Below are 14,664 nucleotides of genomic sequence, written 5' to 3' on the forward strand. Positions count from 1 at the left end.
ATTCTAAGATTATCTTTCAGAGATAAGTGGATTGGTTCAACATCAATATATGATACCATTTTACTTGTGTCAAATCCCATTTGACCACAGATCAATTTAATTTTCTTGGTTTTATCCTTAAGATTTAACCGTGGAAGTTTAACTCTTTGGGAGCCACAGTGGCTCAATATGCTGACTCCTAAGGAAAAAAAATCTCTCTTTGGTTCAAGGGAAATGGTGAAATGATAAACACACGTAATGAAAATGAGAACTATTACATTATGGCAAGTATCAGCTATGCAGTTTCTGAAGTCACCTCAAATACAGGTCAGCAACAAGAAAAAAACCACAGTAACTTCCTAAAAGTTAAGCAGGTTGTAGGTCCATTTGTAAATGGTCAAAATGTAAATATTAGATCATTCGTAATAGATTATGTGTGCATATAGAGCACTGGTTTGGAACCAAATTTCCATAAGCCATTGCTGACCACATGGTAATGAAATGCTGAAAACATTTGTCATTCTGTGCATCTAAAATCTTTGAATACAATACAATTTACATACAATTATTGTAAATTGGAACCATTTTGTTGTCCAACTTCCTATTACTGTTTTCTACAGGTAATGAGCCCTGCAATTCTACATAGACTTTGACAGCGCCAAGAAATATTACACATGGACTTGTACGCGAGGCCTCCAATGTAAAAACTTTCTGATTCAGTCTACTTAATGTTTCATAAACAGACCTCTTATGCCTTTATTGAATGTTGAAATGTCGGTGATAATCCTAAGTAAGTAAATTTTTACTGGCAGCTTGAAGGCTAAACTCCGCAATTCCCTACATCATGAGTAAAAAGTCAAGGGTGAGTTCTCCCTAAGTTGACCTCCTTAGCCAAGTCTCCCTAGAAGCATCTTATAGGAACACTGACAAATTAAAAGTTGTTCAAGGGACAGCGACATTACCAAGCTCTGATACCTCAACAGAAACCAAGAGCACTCAAGATGCAGCCAACTTGCATGAGTTTTAGGCTACCAATCTGGGTTTAAACAAACATACTTACCCTTTAAATAGTAAGACATGTTTCTGGTAATAAAAAACACTTCCACAGCACTTGTCTGCTTGATATGGACATATCTTTATACTTACATGTAATACAAGTTAAATCAAGGGACCTTGAAAGCCCTCAAATGTCAACATTTCATCTGTGGTCCCTAATCATTGCACAACATAATAGTAAGTTGAACTTGCAAAGTACGTTTTGGTGAAATTAAGTTTACAGTTGTATTTATTATGCATAACATTTTTTACAAAATAACTATATTATTAGTTAATAAGTGGATCACGCGTGATTCAGTTTTCCTACTGCGGCATCAGATTCAGGTGAAGAACATGACTAAACTGGGCCAGCAACACCTAATGTTTAGCAGTCAATGCAATGTTGTCTCAAGGGCATATTGTGTGGATATGAAAAATTAGACTTACCCGTGTAAAGTTACCTTCAAAACTGTGAATATCCAGTTGTGGCTTCTGAGCATAAACATAAGCATTGATTGAAAAGAGATCCTGCAACAGAGAATAGGTCCAATTAATAAACAATGCAGCATTATCACTGAATAATAGTGTGTCATAGAAGACATGAGCAAAAAACAGCTTGTTCATTTCTAAATATGATACCATTGATTTTTTTCTTTGTTCATGAAACAAAATCTTATTTTTTTTGGACAAAATGACACATACATTATCAAACAGCGTGTAATGGATAAATTTATATTTCATTCTCACAAGGTAAAGGTTCCTTCCTAAGGGAAGTGTTAGTGATATACATTTCATGATTTTGTATCAAAGTGCACAAGATTTTGGAGTGTTTCTGTGGGAAGTTATGCCCATTAACCCAGTAGAGCATTTGTGAGGTCAGCCACTGATGTTGGAGGAGAAGGCCTGGCTTGTAATCTCCACCAAGGTGTTCAATGGGGTTGAGGTCAGGGTTCTGTATGGGTTCTTCCACACAAAACTCATCCAATCATGTTTTTATGGACCTTGCTTTGTGCACTGTGGCAGTCATGCTGCAATAGAAAAGGGCCTTCCCCAAACTGTTCCCAGTTGAAAGCATAGCATTGTCTAAAATGTCCTGCTATGTCCCCTTCAGCATACCAGTTTAGGGAAGGCCCTTTTTCGAGGCCCTTCTCTATTGAGCCCATGACCTCAACCCCATTCACACCTTTGGGATAAACTGGAACGGAGATTATGAGCCTGGCCTTCTTGTCAAGCATCAGTGCCTGACCTCACAAAGATCTGCAGGATGAATGGGCAAAACTTTTCATAGAAACAACTCTAAAACCTTGTGGAAAGCTTTCCCAGAAGAGTGGAAGACTGTTATAGCTGCAAAGAGGGGAACAACTACATATTAACATCAATGTATTTAGAATGCGATGTCATAAAAGTCCCTGTTGGTGTAATGGTCAGGTGTCCGAATACTTTTGTTCATAAAGTGTATGTCCTGGTGTTATTGTATTTCCATTTTATACACACACGCACACACACACTGGTTTATTCCTCCAATTGTTGGTAGGTCTGGATATGGGATAGAAACATTTAATATTTAAGGGATCTAACAAAGTACAGGTGAGAAATGTTAGAAGCGGTCATCGTCTTAATCTAGAGGGTCAACATTTTAGATGTAATGTAAGGGACTTTACGGCGAGGGTGGTAGAAAACCCATATAAGTATATTTATAAATGTATTTATATAAATGTGTATATCTGCATATTGGCAAGAATCGGACAATTTTCATGCATTCTGAAGGTGATCTAACAAATCTGCTGCCGGTGTGCAGTGAGAAAAGACAAATGGGTCCCCTGGCCCCTCCCATAAACTAACACAAGCAAACAGAAATGCACATACTTGCACACAGAGTAATACACACATACTAACACCACAGTCTAACTAACACTTCCCAGTCACAGTCTAATAGTCAATAAGCGAGCTGTTACACTACTACTCCAGAGCGACCCTAACGTCTCATTCTGTGACCCCACTAACACCTTGTCTCTGATAGAGAGAGCCTGTATAATTGAGACTGGCTCTGTTTGAAGAATCTGGACTGGCCCGGGCAACAATTGCAACCTCCCCCCCCCCCCCCCCGTCCCTACAGGCAAGGCCACTCCAACAATCATCTCTTGATCTGTGTTATACTGTTTATTTTTATTCTTTAGGTAAAGCAACCATTTCACTTCACTGATGAGAACATTTGTGTTAAAATCTCACATGTACATTTATAAATGTAAGCCTTCCCAAGTGGGAGTGGGCTTAGATTATAACCGTGTATTGTTTATATGTATATTTAAGATTTTCCAATAACAGCTATGACTGCATACATGCCAAATTGAGACATCCCTAAATTCTACATAATGCTTTATGATGAATGGTAGAGGGCATGCTGGGCTCTTACTGTATCAGCTCACATCTTAAACTGTTTGCCATTTGTTGTAATCTTTCACACGCTGCCCATTCATCACATTCTTGTCCTTCCTATTTAGTTTTCATCAACTCCTCGAGAAATAATTCATATGAAACTAATACACATGTGGGTGTCCTATATCTTCATCATTCTCTTCTGCCCCGTCTGTTAACACCTACAATTTAGGTAATCCATCCTATTATGTGCTTTATTGTGGACAGAAAAATAAGAGTCTCTTAGAAAAGGGACAGCGCAGAATCCAATACCACACACACACAATATAAACAGTTGTCTGAATTCTATGCTTTCTTTATAATATGTTTCACTTAAGTAGCTCTCATATAATATGCTATCGTAACGTATTTCAGAGACCTCTTTAAGGTCAATATACATATGGTAAAACGTATCGTATTCGTTGAAATAATCTCAGTAGATAAACAAATTTGCAGTAATGCCAATTACTTTATTGATCAAAATATTGTTTCCAGGTCACACAGCTTAAGCAAGTGTTTAACATTCACTGTGAATCCGGAAATATAAGACAAGACTAATGACCATACAAATAGAGGTTTTTTTGGGGGGGGGGGTTTTAGAATAAAATGTTCAGAAAGGTTCCTATCTGCCACCAAAATTGCGTCTTTCTAACAGCCGTCCATGCTCACAAACTGCAGCAATGAACTGATTTTAACTAATGAGCGCTGGGACTATTCATCAGAAGAGGGTTTCCCATAACCTCCCGTAAGCTAACATGGGGTAGATTTGTTAAGTGATGAAGGACGTTTGAAATTTCACTTCAGTGAAAACCCCTTTGTTAGTGTATAGAGCCTATTCAGTATATTCAAAACAACGCTGCAAAGAAAAGCATAGGAGGTTTCATAGCTTAGTAAATCCCCCACTGATAGTAGAGTGCTGGGTAAAGTAGCATCGCATCTACAAGGATACAAGGCATAACACTCAGAAAAGGAACAGTGGTGGCTTCAACTTTCCTCTGAAGCATAGATAAAAAGAAAGATAAACAAGGAAGCACGTACACAATGTCGCTTGTATTTATTGTTCACGCACTCTTAATAGGACATAGCATTCTATAGCATTGAAGGCTCTATAGTTTCAGGAGGATCTGGCCCCAAAGACGTGAACAGCCATATCATTAATATTGCCTGCTTTCAGGTTTTGATGTACTACAAGAGTAGCTTTCTGAGTGACAAAGGCCATGTCTCCCTGGTCTCAGGCAGATGCACTTCATCCATCTACATTAGTCACAAAGCGACTAGGGGCCGACATGATAATGGGGATGTTTTTCTTTACAAGTGAGTAATAATAATACAGAAATGACTGGGAGGCTATCAATAACACAAGGGAAACCTCCTCCATTAGGTCAAGGGCAACATTTGTTCACCCAACTTAGAGATCATTAAAATACATTCTTAATCATAACATGTGGTTCATTACAGATAAAATGGCCATCGGTTCAATAAAACTAATTAAATGTAAATGGTATTGTTTACTGCTGTATGGATCTTTTGATATAAATCAGTGAGTCACCATTTATTGAAAATTACACTGACCTCACTGCTGTTAATAAATTTCCTTGATCACATAAGATGGAAATGAATGCCTCCCAACATGCATGCTGACAGTAATATACTGCCCTACTTATGAGTATGAAACCACAGGAAACCTAACCTGGATGCTACAGGCCTTGAGAGGCAGCTATTATTAAAGGATGTGTTGAAAAATTCATTGTGTGATTATTCTAAGTGGTTTGGGAAGACAACAAAATCTGCGCTGATCATCTTTGTTTGTGTCACCTGTTCTTTAAGAAAAGCGGGTTAATGTTACAGAGCTGTGCAAATGATGCTACTGATGGCTCATGACAATAACAGATCTCCACGATGAATTACATCAGACACCGAAATCAAAATAATGGACAGTCGTGGTCAGTACATGCTGTCTGTTCTAGGTCTAAATAATTCAGTTCCCTTCCATATTCAAATGGCTGCTCTTTATAGAAGGATAAACATGTGACGCTACAATTTAAGAGTTTGCAAGCCGTTTTAAGATGGTCTTGGTGGATGGAGGTCCACTTGGTTATTGGCAAAACAGGGAAGAACAAAATAGATCGGAACGAAAAGCCAATAAAAACAAACATTTGTATTTCAGAAATGGCTTTGTTATTCAATTAAAGCCGTCAAACTGATTTCTGCTTTTCCAGAATACTCTGTTTTTATAACAATATTACACATAATGCCACTTTACTTGGTTGTATTAAAATGAAATAATCCAACAGGGCCTGAATCCTACGATATGCTTTTGAATCCTTGGGTTGCACGGCTATTGTGACAATAGGCCAGCAGGTGGCATTCAAGAATTATTGGAAGACAGGAAGAAAATAATATCAACAGAAGTAAATTTGTTGTGTTCTAAGCTGGGTTCCAGGGATCACGAAATTTCCATGCATCAGCTGTTTCATTTTGTATTTTTGGGCAGAAAAACATAAATTTGAGTATATTTTCTTAGACAGTGACAGGTTATATGGGAATCTTTGCTTGTATTCTTTCATCCAATTAAGATATTCGGTGTCCGTACTATGAATATTTCACTCCTACACAATTAGGTACTAGAACAGAAAAATGGCTGCATCCAAACAAGGTTAAAATGCTTGTTTTACAAATTTTAAACAAATACAAGTATCGAATACCTGATTACCTGAACAGGAAAGAGCTCCCTTAACTAGAGATTAAGAACACTACTGATACGAGCCATTTGATACTAGCTATTTGGGTGGTTATGTAAATAAACTTTTCCATACTGTTTTCACAACAGGTGTTACAAAGAATGGAAACACCTTTTGTGTCAAATCGTTAGAGCAAAATAACACGTTCACAGAAAACCCTGAAATTCACTGCGTAAAAACGTAAATGTGAAAGTAGACAGGACGGGCCTGAAAAAATCCCAACTACTGATATGGATACTTCTGCCGTAATCCCACCGTATCAAGTTACATTAACGTTACGCAACATTATAGATTAACATGTACTTTAAATAAAACCAAAAGTTAGTGTTTTTTGTAATTGATTGTGTAATTTGGTTTGGATGTAGGAGCCAGATTTTTTTGTTCTCCAATACATTACTTTTATCATACATACATACATATATACACACACACACACCGTATTTGCTCGATTATAAGACGACCCTGATTATAAGACGACCCCTCAAAATCTGATTAATTAATGAAAAAAAAGAAAAAGCCTGAATATAAGACGACCCTATAGGAAAAAAGTTTTACCAGTTAAACTATGTGAACAATTGTTTTGGTAATAAAAGCTATGATTGAGAAAAATATGTTGTTTTTGTCTTTATTTCCTTTTTTTCAACCTGCCCCCCCAGTTATGCACATCTGCCCTCAGGCTTGCCACTCTGCCACAGAAATGCCTTATACCCTCTAAATGCCACTGTGCCCCATGATACGCCTTTTAACCCTCTATATGTCACTGTGTCCCATTATATGCCTTTTGACCCCCCTATGTGCCACTCTGCCTCCAGAATTGCCTTATACCCCTATATGCCATTCTGGCATTTAGGGGGTTAAAAGGCATATTATGGGGCAGAGTGGCATATAAGGAGGTATAAGGCATTTCAGGAGGCAGAGTGGCGCAGAGAGGGTTAAAAGGCATTTCTGGAGGCAGAGTGGCATTAAGGGGGTTAAAAGGCATTTCACAGAGCACTCTGCCTCCAGAAATGCCTTATGCCCCCCCATTTAACACTCCCTCCCTCTCCCTCCTCCAAACTTACCGGTGAGTCCCCGGTGCTTAGTCCGGGCAGCATGTAGAGCTCTACGCGCTTTAGCGGAAGTTGTCGACGTGAATCGCGTAGAGCTCTACGCGCTGCCCGGACTAAGCACCGGTAAGTTGGGGGGGGGGCGTCCCCTGCATCGCTGCGGGGGATCTGGATCTTAGTCTCATAGTCAGACCTATTATAAGACGACCCCGATTATAAGAGGGGTATTTTTCAGATACTCTGGAAAAAACCTCGTTTTATAATCGGGCAAATACGGTATATATATATATATATATATATATATATATATATATATATATATATATATATATATATATATATATATATATATATAACAAGATATTTAAGCAGCGCTTCTTACAATACATATATTCAGGGTATATGACAAGACAGGCTAAGACAAATCGATACATTAGGTAGAGAGGGTCTGCTCACAATCTGTTTCTATTTTTCATATACTGCTCTCCGGTCAGCAGGGGGTTTATTGGGACTATACGACAAAAACACACCTTTTCTTAAGGTGCAATCAACTAAAGGGGTATTTTACACCATAAAGACTCAAGTTTGTATGTATTTTTTTATTTTTTTGTGTGTACCTGACAAAGATTAAGTTATTTCAAGGTTTCATATTAAACTATATTTATGTGAATAATTATTATTTATTGGGGCATGTACCTGGACTTATTTAAACTCTCTAATATGCTGTGCAGTATAATAATATGTTAGTGCTTACATATATATGTCATTATCTTATAGATTAGTACACACACACATACACTACTCGCTCCCCCTCTCACTAGGTAGAGACCTGTCTGCAGGGAATGCAAGCTGCCTACTGCTGCCTCTCTACCACCGCTGGATCACGGGTGCCTGGATGCATTGCACCCTTGCTCAGGGGGGTAGCTTCCCTGCCTCCTGGACACCAGGAAGTGATTTATTGTCGCCATGGCAACCTGGCACCTGAGGTTGGTTCAGCCTTGCTATATACAATCTTACACCATACAGTAACAGACACACACACTAACATCTTATGCTCACAAACACTAACACCTTAGAATAGCACACACATGCTAACACTCTATGCTCATTTACACACGTTAACACCATACAGTAATGCACACAGTCTAACACTAAATGCTGACATACACACTCATGCTAATGCCATACAGTAACATTCAAAACATACATACTACATCACACTCTTATACACATGCACACACTATCCAACAACATTCACTCACACACAAGCACTAACTATACATATCTAAAAATACACACTAACAGTCTGCACACATACACACCGAATCTAGCACTACAATAGAGTAAACATACTGATTCGAGCACTATACACACATTCACACACAACACCTGACACTACAATATACACCCAGACTGACTCCAGCACTACACATATACACACACACAGACCCTGACACTACATAGCATACATACACTATTCCCTCCCCCTTTCACCTCGCTGAAAACTGGGCGACTCACAGCACTTGCCTCACCGTGCGCCCTCAGAAAAGCTTAGGGTGCCAGATCCACAATGGGCAAGTTCCTACCCCTTGCCCTGCAAATCCCTGGGAGCCAGGAAGTTATTTCTAGTTGCCATGGAAAATAAATAACCCTTTGCACCAACCCTTCTCCGATTTCCATTCCCGATGCTTCTCTTTTGTAAACTCACTGCCATGTACCCCCTCCTTCAATCCCAGTTACCTATGGCTCCATTGTTACCAGACCCCCATTCCTCCTGTCACACTTTCTTTACAATCTATTACTGCTTCTCAGCTCCCCATTACAGATACATATCTAATGACGACAGAAAATAACTAATTGTCCCATCTAGCCTGTCAAAGGCTCACAAATTAATAAACTAGCACAAACACAAAAAGACGAATAATCATGTTCCATGTACTTGATCAGTGATGTTATTCATTAAGGTTCTACATGAAAATCTATCCAGTCATCGACATATGAACAGGTGCTTACTCCCAAAGCCGGTAATCTCTGGGTACAACTAACAGCTACTTTCAGCTTCCAGTCTGTTTCACCATCTAGCTGGTCAGTTCGAATAAAGCAAGAACCTGGAAGAATAAAAAAGCAAATAAGCGCATTATAGAAAATACAGGAGTGACAACATGGTACAAATTAACTATGGCCTTTAAATGGTCATTTGCCTTTTTTTTTTTTTTTTGCAGACCAAGCTTAATGAAGAATACAACTAAACCAAATAAAGCAAATAAGTAATGCAAGTCAACATTTATATCTCTACTGTATAATGTTAAGAACTGCTATAACTATATATTGCATTACTAAGTAGGGAAAAAATTTCTGATTTTAACTAGAAGGATCTAATGTCCCTGGATATCTTCTTTAAGCACGATCTGTCATTTCATCCCCGATATCATTGAACTAGATTGGCATATTAAATTCACTTCATTAACGTACTTCTGCCTGCCGCCCAAATGATAATTAAACGTTTCCATCCACTGGCTGCTGGGTGTTTGACTGCCGCCTCATATCCTTCTAGCTAAATGCTTATTAGAAGACAGGACCAAATAACATTAAGAATAACCGCTCAAGTATACAGGAACATTTAGATGTTCAAAATATATTGACACGTACGTGTTAACAGCACCCATAACTGTACCCTTCAAGCGTTTCTTCCAGGTCACCCACGATCTGCGTCAGTATCTGAACAGTGTTCAATGTAACTTATTTTATGTAACTAACGGTGCTTTTGATCCTTATTTAGCATTATTTTACAAATATACTTAACAGCAACAAATCAAAATAAAATCAGCAACCATATGTTTGGACGTTTGGATCTCACCTCTTCAAGATGGAGTACCTAACAATAGCATTTACAAGAAACTGGAAATGCCATAACCAATTCTTCAGTTTCCAGTCCAGTAAAAAGAATTTTGGATACATCCATTGTGAGCCCAAGAGAAAATAGAGTCTTTAAACCCTTCGTGACAAAGGCTGATTTTACTTTTTGTACCCTTCGTGACAATGGCCGTTTTAACATTTCTGCGCTGCTCGTGTTTAGTTGTAATTTTCTTCTTTCCCGTGTACTGAACCCACACACATTAGATATTGCTTTTTTCAGGACAAGAAGGGCTTTCTTTAGATGACATTGTTTTGATTGTATCATATTATTTACTATTAAAAAAAAGTATAAAATATGGTGAAAAATTTAGAAAAAAATGACTGTTTTTAACTTTTAGTTGAAAAATCTTTTACTCATCTATAAAAGGTAATGATAAAACCTGCTAAATAGATTCTACTATTTGTCCTGAGTTTAGAAATACCCAATGTGTTTTTGCTTTTTTCTACACATTATGGGGCAAAAAGTACAGGTAGCGTTTTGCTATTTCAAAGCCATTTTTTCCAAATCTGGTAATTCTTCCCCCCATGTGCCATTTCGGGTATCTTTGAAGCCGGCCAATGCAATTTACCCCATCAAGTCATATATTTTTGAAAACTAGACAGCCCAGGGTATTCCAAATGCTAGTATTTTAACCCTTTCCAAGCACTAATTCTACCATCAGCCTTTGTCAAACTTTATGGTAGTAATTTTTTTTGCATTTGTTTTTTCACACACATTTTACTTCAGGTATGAATAAACAGGTTCTGGTATATGTCAGTATCATAAAAAACGCCAATATGTGTTTAGAAACATCTCCTGAGTACAGCGATACCTCACATGAATGATTTTGCCTGGCTGTTTGGGGGCAAAAGGGCCACATTTGGGGCATGCGCATTTTCAATGTTGAACTTTGGCATTTGGGGATCCACTGCCCATGCCCTATTTGGTACATCTTTAAGCTGGGCCATTTCAGTATGCCCAATAAAGCCATATATTTTTGAAAACTAGACACCATAGGGTATTTTAAATGCTGGTATTTTAACTCTTTGCATGCACACATTTTACCACCAGCATTTTTTCAAAGTTTGCAGTAGTATTCTTTTGTGTGTATTTTTCCCCACACACACCTACTTTATGTATGAATTTACAGCTCCTGGTATATGACGCTGTCACACGACACCCCAATATGTGTTCAGCAACATCTCCTGAGTACAGTGATACCGCACATGCATGGGTTTGTCATTTTTTGGGGGAACTAAAAGGCCACATTTGGTACGTGTGCATTTTTCTAATTGGAAATTAGATGTGTGGCCATCCTTCCCCCCGTGTTAATTGGGACATTGTTGAACCCGGCCAATTCAATTTACCCCATCAAATCATACATTTTTTAAAAGTAGACACCCCATGGGCATTTAATATGCCAGTATTTTAACTCTTTCCATGCGAGAATTGTTTTAAGCTAATGTGCTAATTTTAGGACTTGCTCACAAAAATATATTTTTTATATATATATATTTTAATTTTTTTTTGCCTTTTTTAAAACATTTTTAACATTTTTTTTCAACTTGAAGGTTCCCCTGATAGTGACATCAGAGGGAAATTATTTTTACATTGTACTGTTTTTTTTACAATTTTTTTCTAATTATTATTAATTTTATTTTTTAATTTATTTTTACTAATCACACTGTGATTAGAAAGCTGGGCTCCATTGACTTGCATGGTTGAATGCAGTACCTGTATTCAACCTGCAAGTGGAGCCAGAGTTCTCTAGAGGGTCTGGAGACCCTCTAGCAAACTTTTTCGTCTTTATTGTTTTTTTTCCCGGGCCGCCGCCATCTTGCTGATGGCGAAGATCACCGGCAGCTGCGGCTGTGACCGCTCTCCGGAGCAGTCACAGTCCATCCTAAGGTAAGTGTTTGGTGTCGCTGGATGCCTCCTGATCGAGGCATTCCAGCGACACCATTTAAGTTTAGGAGGTGATCGTTGATCGCCTCCTAAACGCTTTTAAAACGGGCGTCCACCGCCATATATTGTATGGCGGATGTTGATGCCCCGGGGAGGGGCCAGACATGGCCCCTGATGCCGATCGTGGCATTGCTGAATGCCTCGAGGTCGAGGCATTACAGCAACGCCGTTTGGGTAAAAAAAATAAAAAATAAAATAAAAAAATAAAAAATAAATAAATAAATAATAAAAAAAAAAATCGATCACGGATCGATTTTTTTTACCCGTTTTAACAAATGACGGTCCTGGCACGTCATTTGTCGTTAACGACATGTTTTTCCGTGACGTGCCCGGACCGGCAATTGTCATCAAGGGGTTAATCAAAGTGGATAATTGGGGCAACATAAAAATGATGTAAAGCTCCATAATATGTTGGGACCTCTGCTGTCTCTTCTTTGGATGGAGTCATTCCATCTGAAGAAGTCATTTATTGACATGGGCATTTTAGTGCGTGTTGCACACAAGGAAAAGCTCCAAGGTTACGACAGTTTGTGAACCTGCAATTTGCTTTTCCAGTTTAAGCTTTGTCATTGAACCTGCCTGCAAAATATTCCCTTAGGCTAGGTTTCCACTTGGGTATTTTTTTGCAAAAACGCCCATAATAACGCCAATTCAGCCACACTGCAGCCATATGCTAGCTGTTCTTCAATAGGAAATCGCACAATGCCATATCCACTTGGCGTTTTTCTGTTTGGCGTTTTTTCAGTCCTCTTTGGCGTTTTACTGCGTTTTTGGGCTCTGTGGCAGTTTTTAAAAATCGCAGCATGTTGACACTGGCGTTTTTTGCAAGGAAATCTTGGCGTTTTTCTCCAATAGAAGTCTATGGGAGAGAAAAAAAATGCCATGAAAACACCATGTGGGTTTTGCCTTGGCGTTTTTTCCCAGAGTTATAAAAAAAGGGGCAGGACCCAGGAAGAGGAAGAGCTGCCATTTTCCAAGTACTGTGGTAAAACTTTTATCTGCTTGTACACTGTGTGCTGTCTCTGTGTAATTTATTAGCAGCATGGCACCCAGAATTGTCTTTGATGTGTCCAAGCTTATTCAACTAGTGAGTATCCCTTGCAACTTGCACCTTCATTTGGGGCCAATCTTCCTAGAGGAGCAGACATTCGGAATAAAGCATGCCTTACAAACCACAGAAAAGAGAAAAAAAAACGCCAGAAAACCCGCCAAAACGCAGGAAAATTTCATCAAGAAAATAACGCAGGAAAAATACCCAAGTGGAAACCTAGCCTTAGAACACCCAAATGCACCACTGGTTTTGTTCTCACAGATCCCCTTTCCATGAGAAATTGTTAAAAACAATTATGAGACACTTGTATAGCTACATCCTTCAATGAATGGGAATAACAAAGACTTCTGGAAAGTAGCAAGTTTAAGAGGTTGTTTAGCTGAATGAATGGCTACTATAAGAGGTAAAACAAAAAAAGAGCTTGTATTACAGGAAGACATCTGACTAATTGCCAATAAGTACATTTTGTCTGGACGTTCATCTCTCATTGAATGTGGAGTAGTAGTCAAACTATGTTAATCTCAATGTAAATAAAGTCGAGTAGAAGCCAATGTTCTTATTCTTTGTTGGTTGTAAATGAAGCAGCTGTGTGAGCTAACTGCCTGACAGGACATGGTTGAAAGAACCTCATGAAATGACATCTGACCTAATGGTGGCTTTTTACACTGTGTGCTCTCTAATAAGCTTGCCTGCCAAAGCTCACTAAATGTATTTCCATTTATTGCATGCTAACGAACTCTGTATTTGAGTTACTGGGCAGCAAACATGATAAAAGCCAAAACAATTTGATTTGTGCCACCACTTCTGGAATTGCCTTCTCATCAAGGTCCTTTTGGAATGATTGAATGCCTCATACCAGATAATACAAAATGTGAATGATTATGATGAATTAAGGAGAACTGTAAGGAACTGTAAGGTAGGGATGCAACGATATGAAAATTCTGGACCGGAACCGAAAAATCAGGATTCACTTGGCGGAAACCAAAAATGCCCCCCCACACACACACACCTTAAAAAAATTAAATAAAAATAACCACACTTTTATTAAAAGTAACACACCAAAATTGGACAAAAAAATAAATAACTAATAAATATATATATATATAATTAACAGAAATCACACTCCTATCATGCCCAGGCATACCCAGATTCCAGCATGTACTTGCTGACTTGGCATGATAGGAGTGTGATTGCTGTTATCATATAAATATTGTTATTGCATTTTTCTGTACAATTTTGGTGTGTTACTTACTTTTAATAAAAGTGTGGTTAACACACCAAAATTGGCATGTGGGTGTATGTAATGTACTTTCTTAACAGTGATCTTTTTCCATCTTTATTATTATGTACATATCTTCAGCAGAGATTTGCAGCATAAACGGCTTAGTAGCGCATCCTTATTTATGAAAACTATGGAAAAGATATGACTGTGTGTGACAAACCATGATATATGTTTGGGTTCATATAGAGGTGATTAATTCTGGAACTAACATGCAAATCTGATTTGTTATGTGCATTAAAACAATCAAATTGGTG

General features: G+C 38.2%; 1 protein-coding gene across 1 annotated transcript in view; it reads right to left on the minus strand.

The window, feature by feature from the left end:
• The window catches only part of LOC149289602 (putative phospholipid-transporting ATPase IIB), a 124,370-nt gene that overhangs the window by 75,934 nt on the left and 33,772 nt on the right, over window positions 1–14,664 (minus strand). The window contains exons 7-8 of the mRNA XM_089490361.1: window positions 9,230–9,324; window positions 1,462–1,542 (exon numbers count right to left, since the gene is read on the minus strand). Of these exons, the coding sequence (XP_089346487.1) occupies window positions 1,462–1,542; window positions 9,230–9,324 (176 nt within the window). The remainder of the gene's footprint in view (window positions 1–1,461; window positions 1,543–9,229; window positions 9,325–14,664) is intronic.

This window comes from Sceloporus occidentalis, unplaced genomic scaffold (genome assembly GCF_023333645.1).
Source record: "Sceloporus occidentalis isolate IW3139 unplaced genomic scaffold, rSceOcc1.0.p SCAF_44, whole genome shotgun sequence".
Lineage (NCBI taxonomy): Eukaryota > Metazoa > Chordata > Lepidosauria > Squamata > Phrynosomatidae > Sceloporus > Sceloporus occidentalis.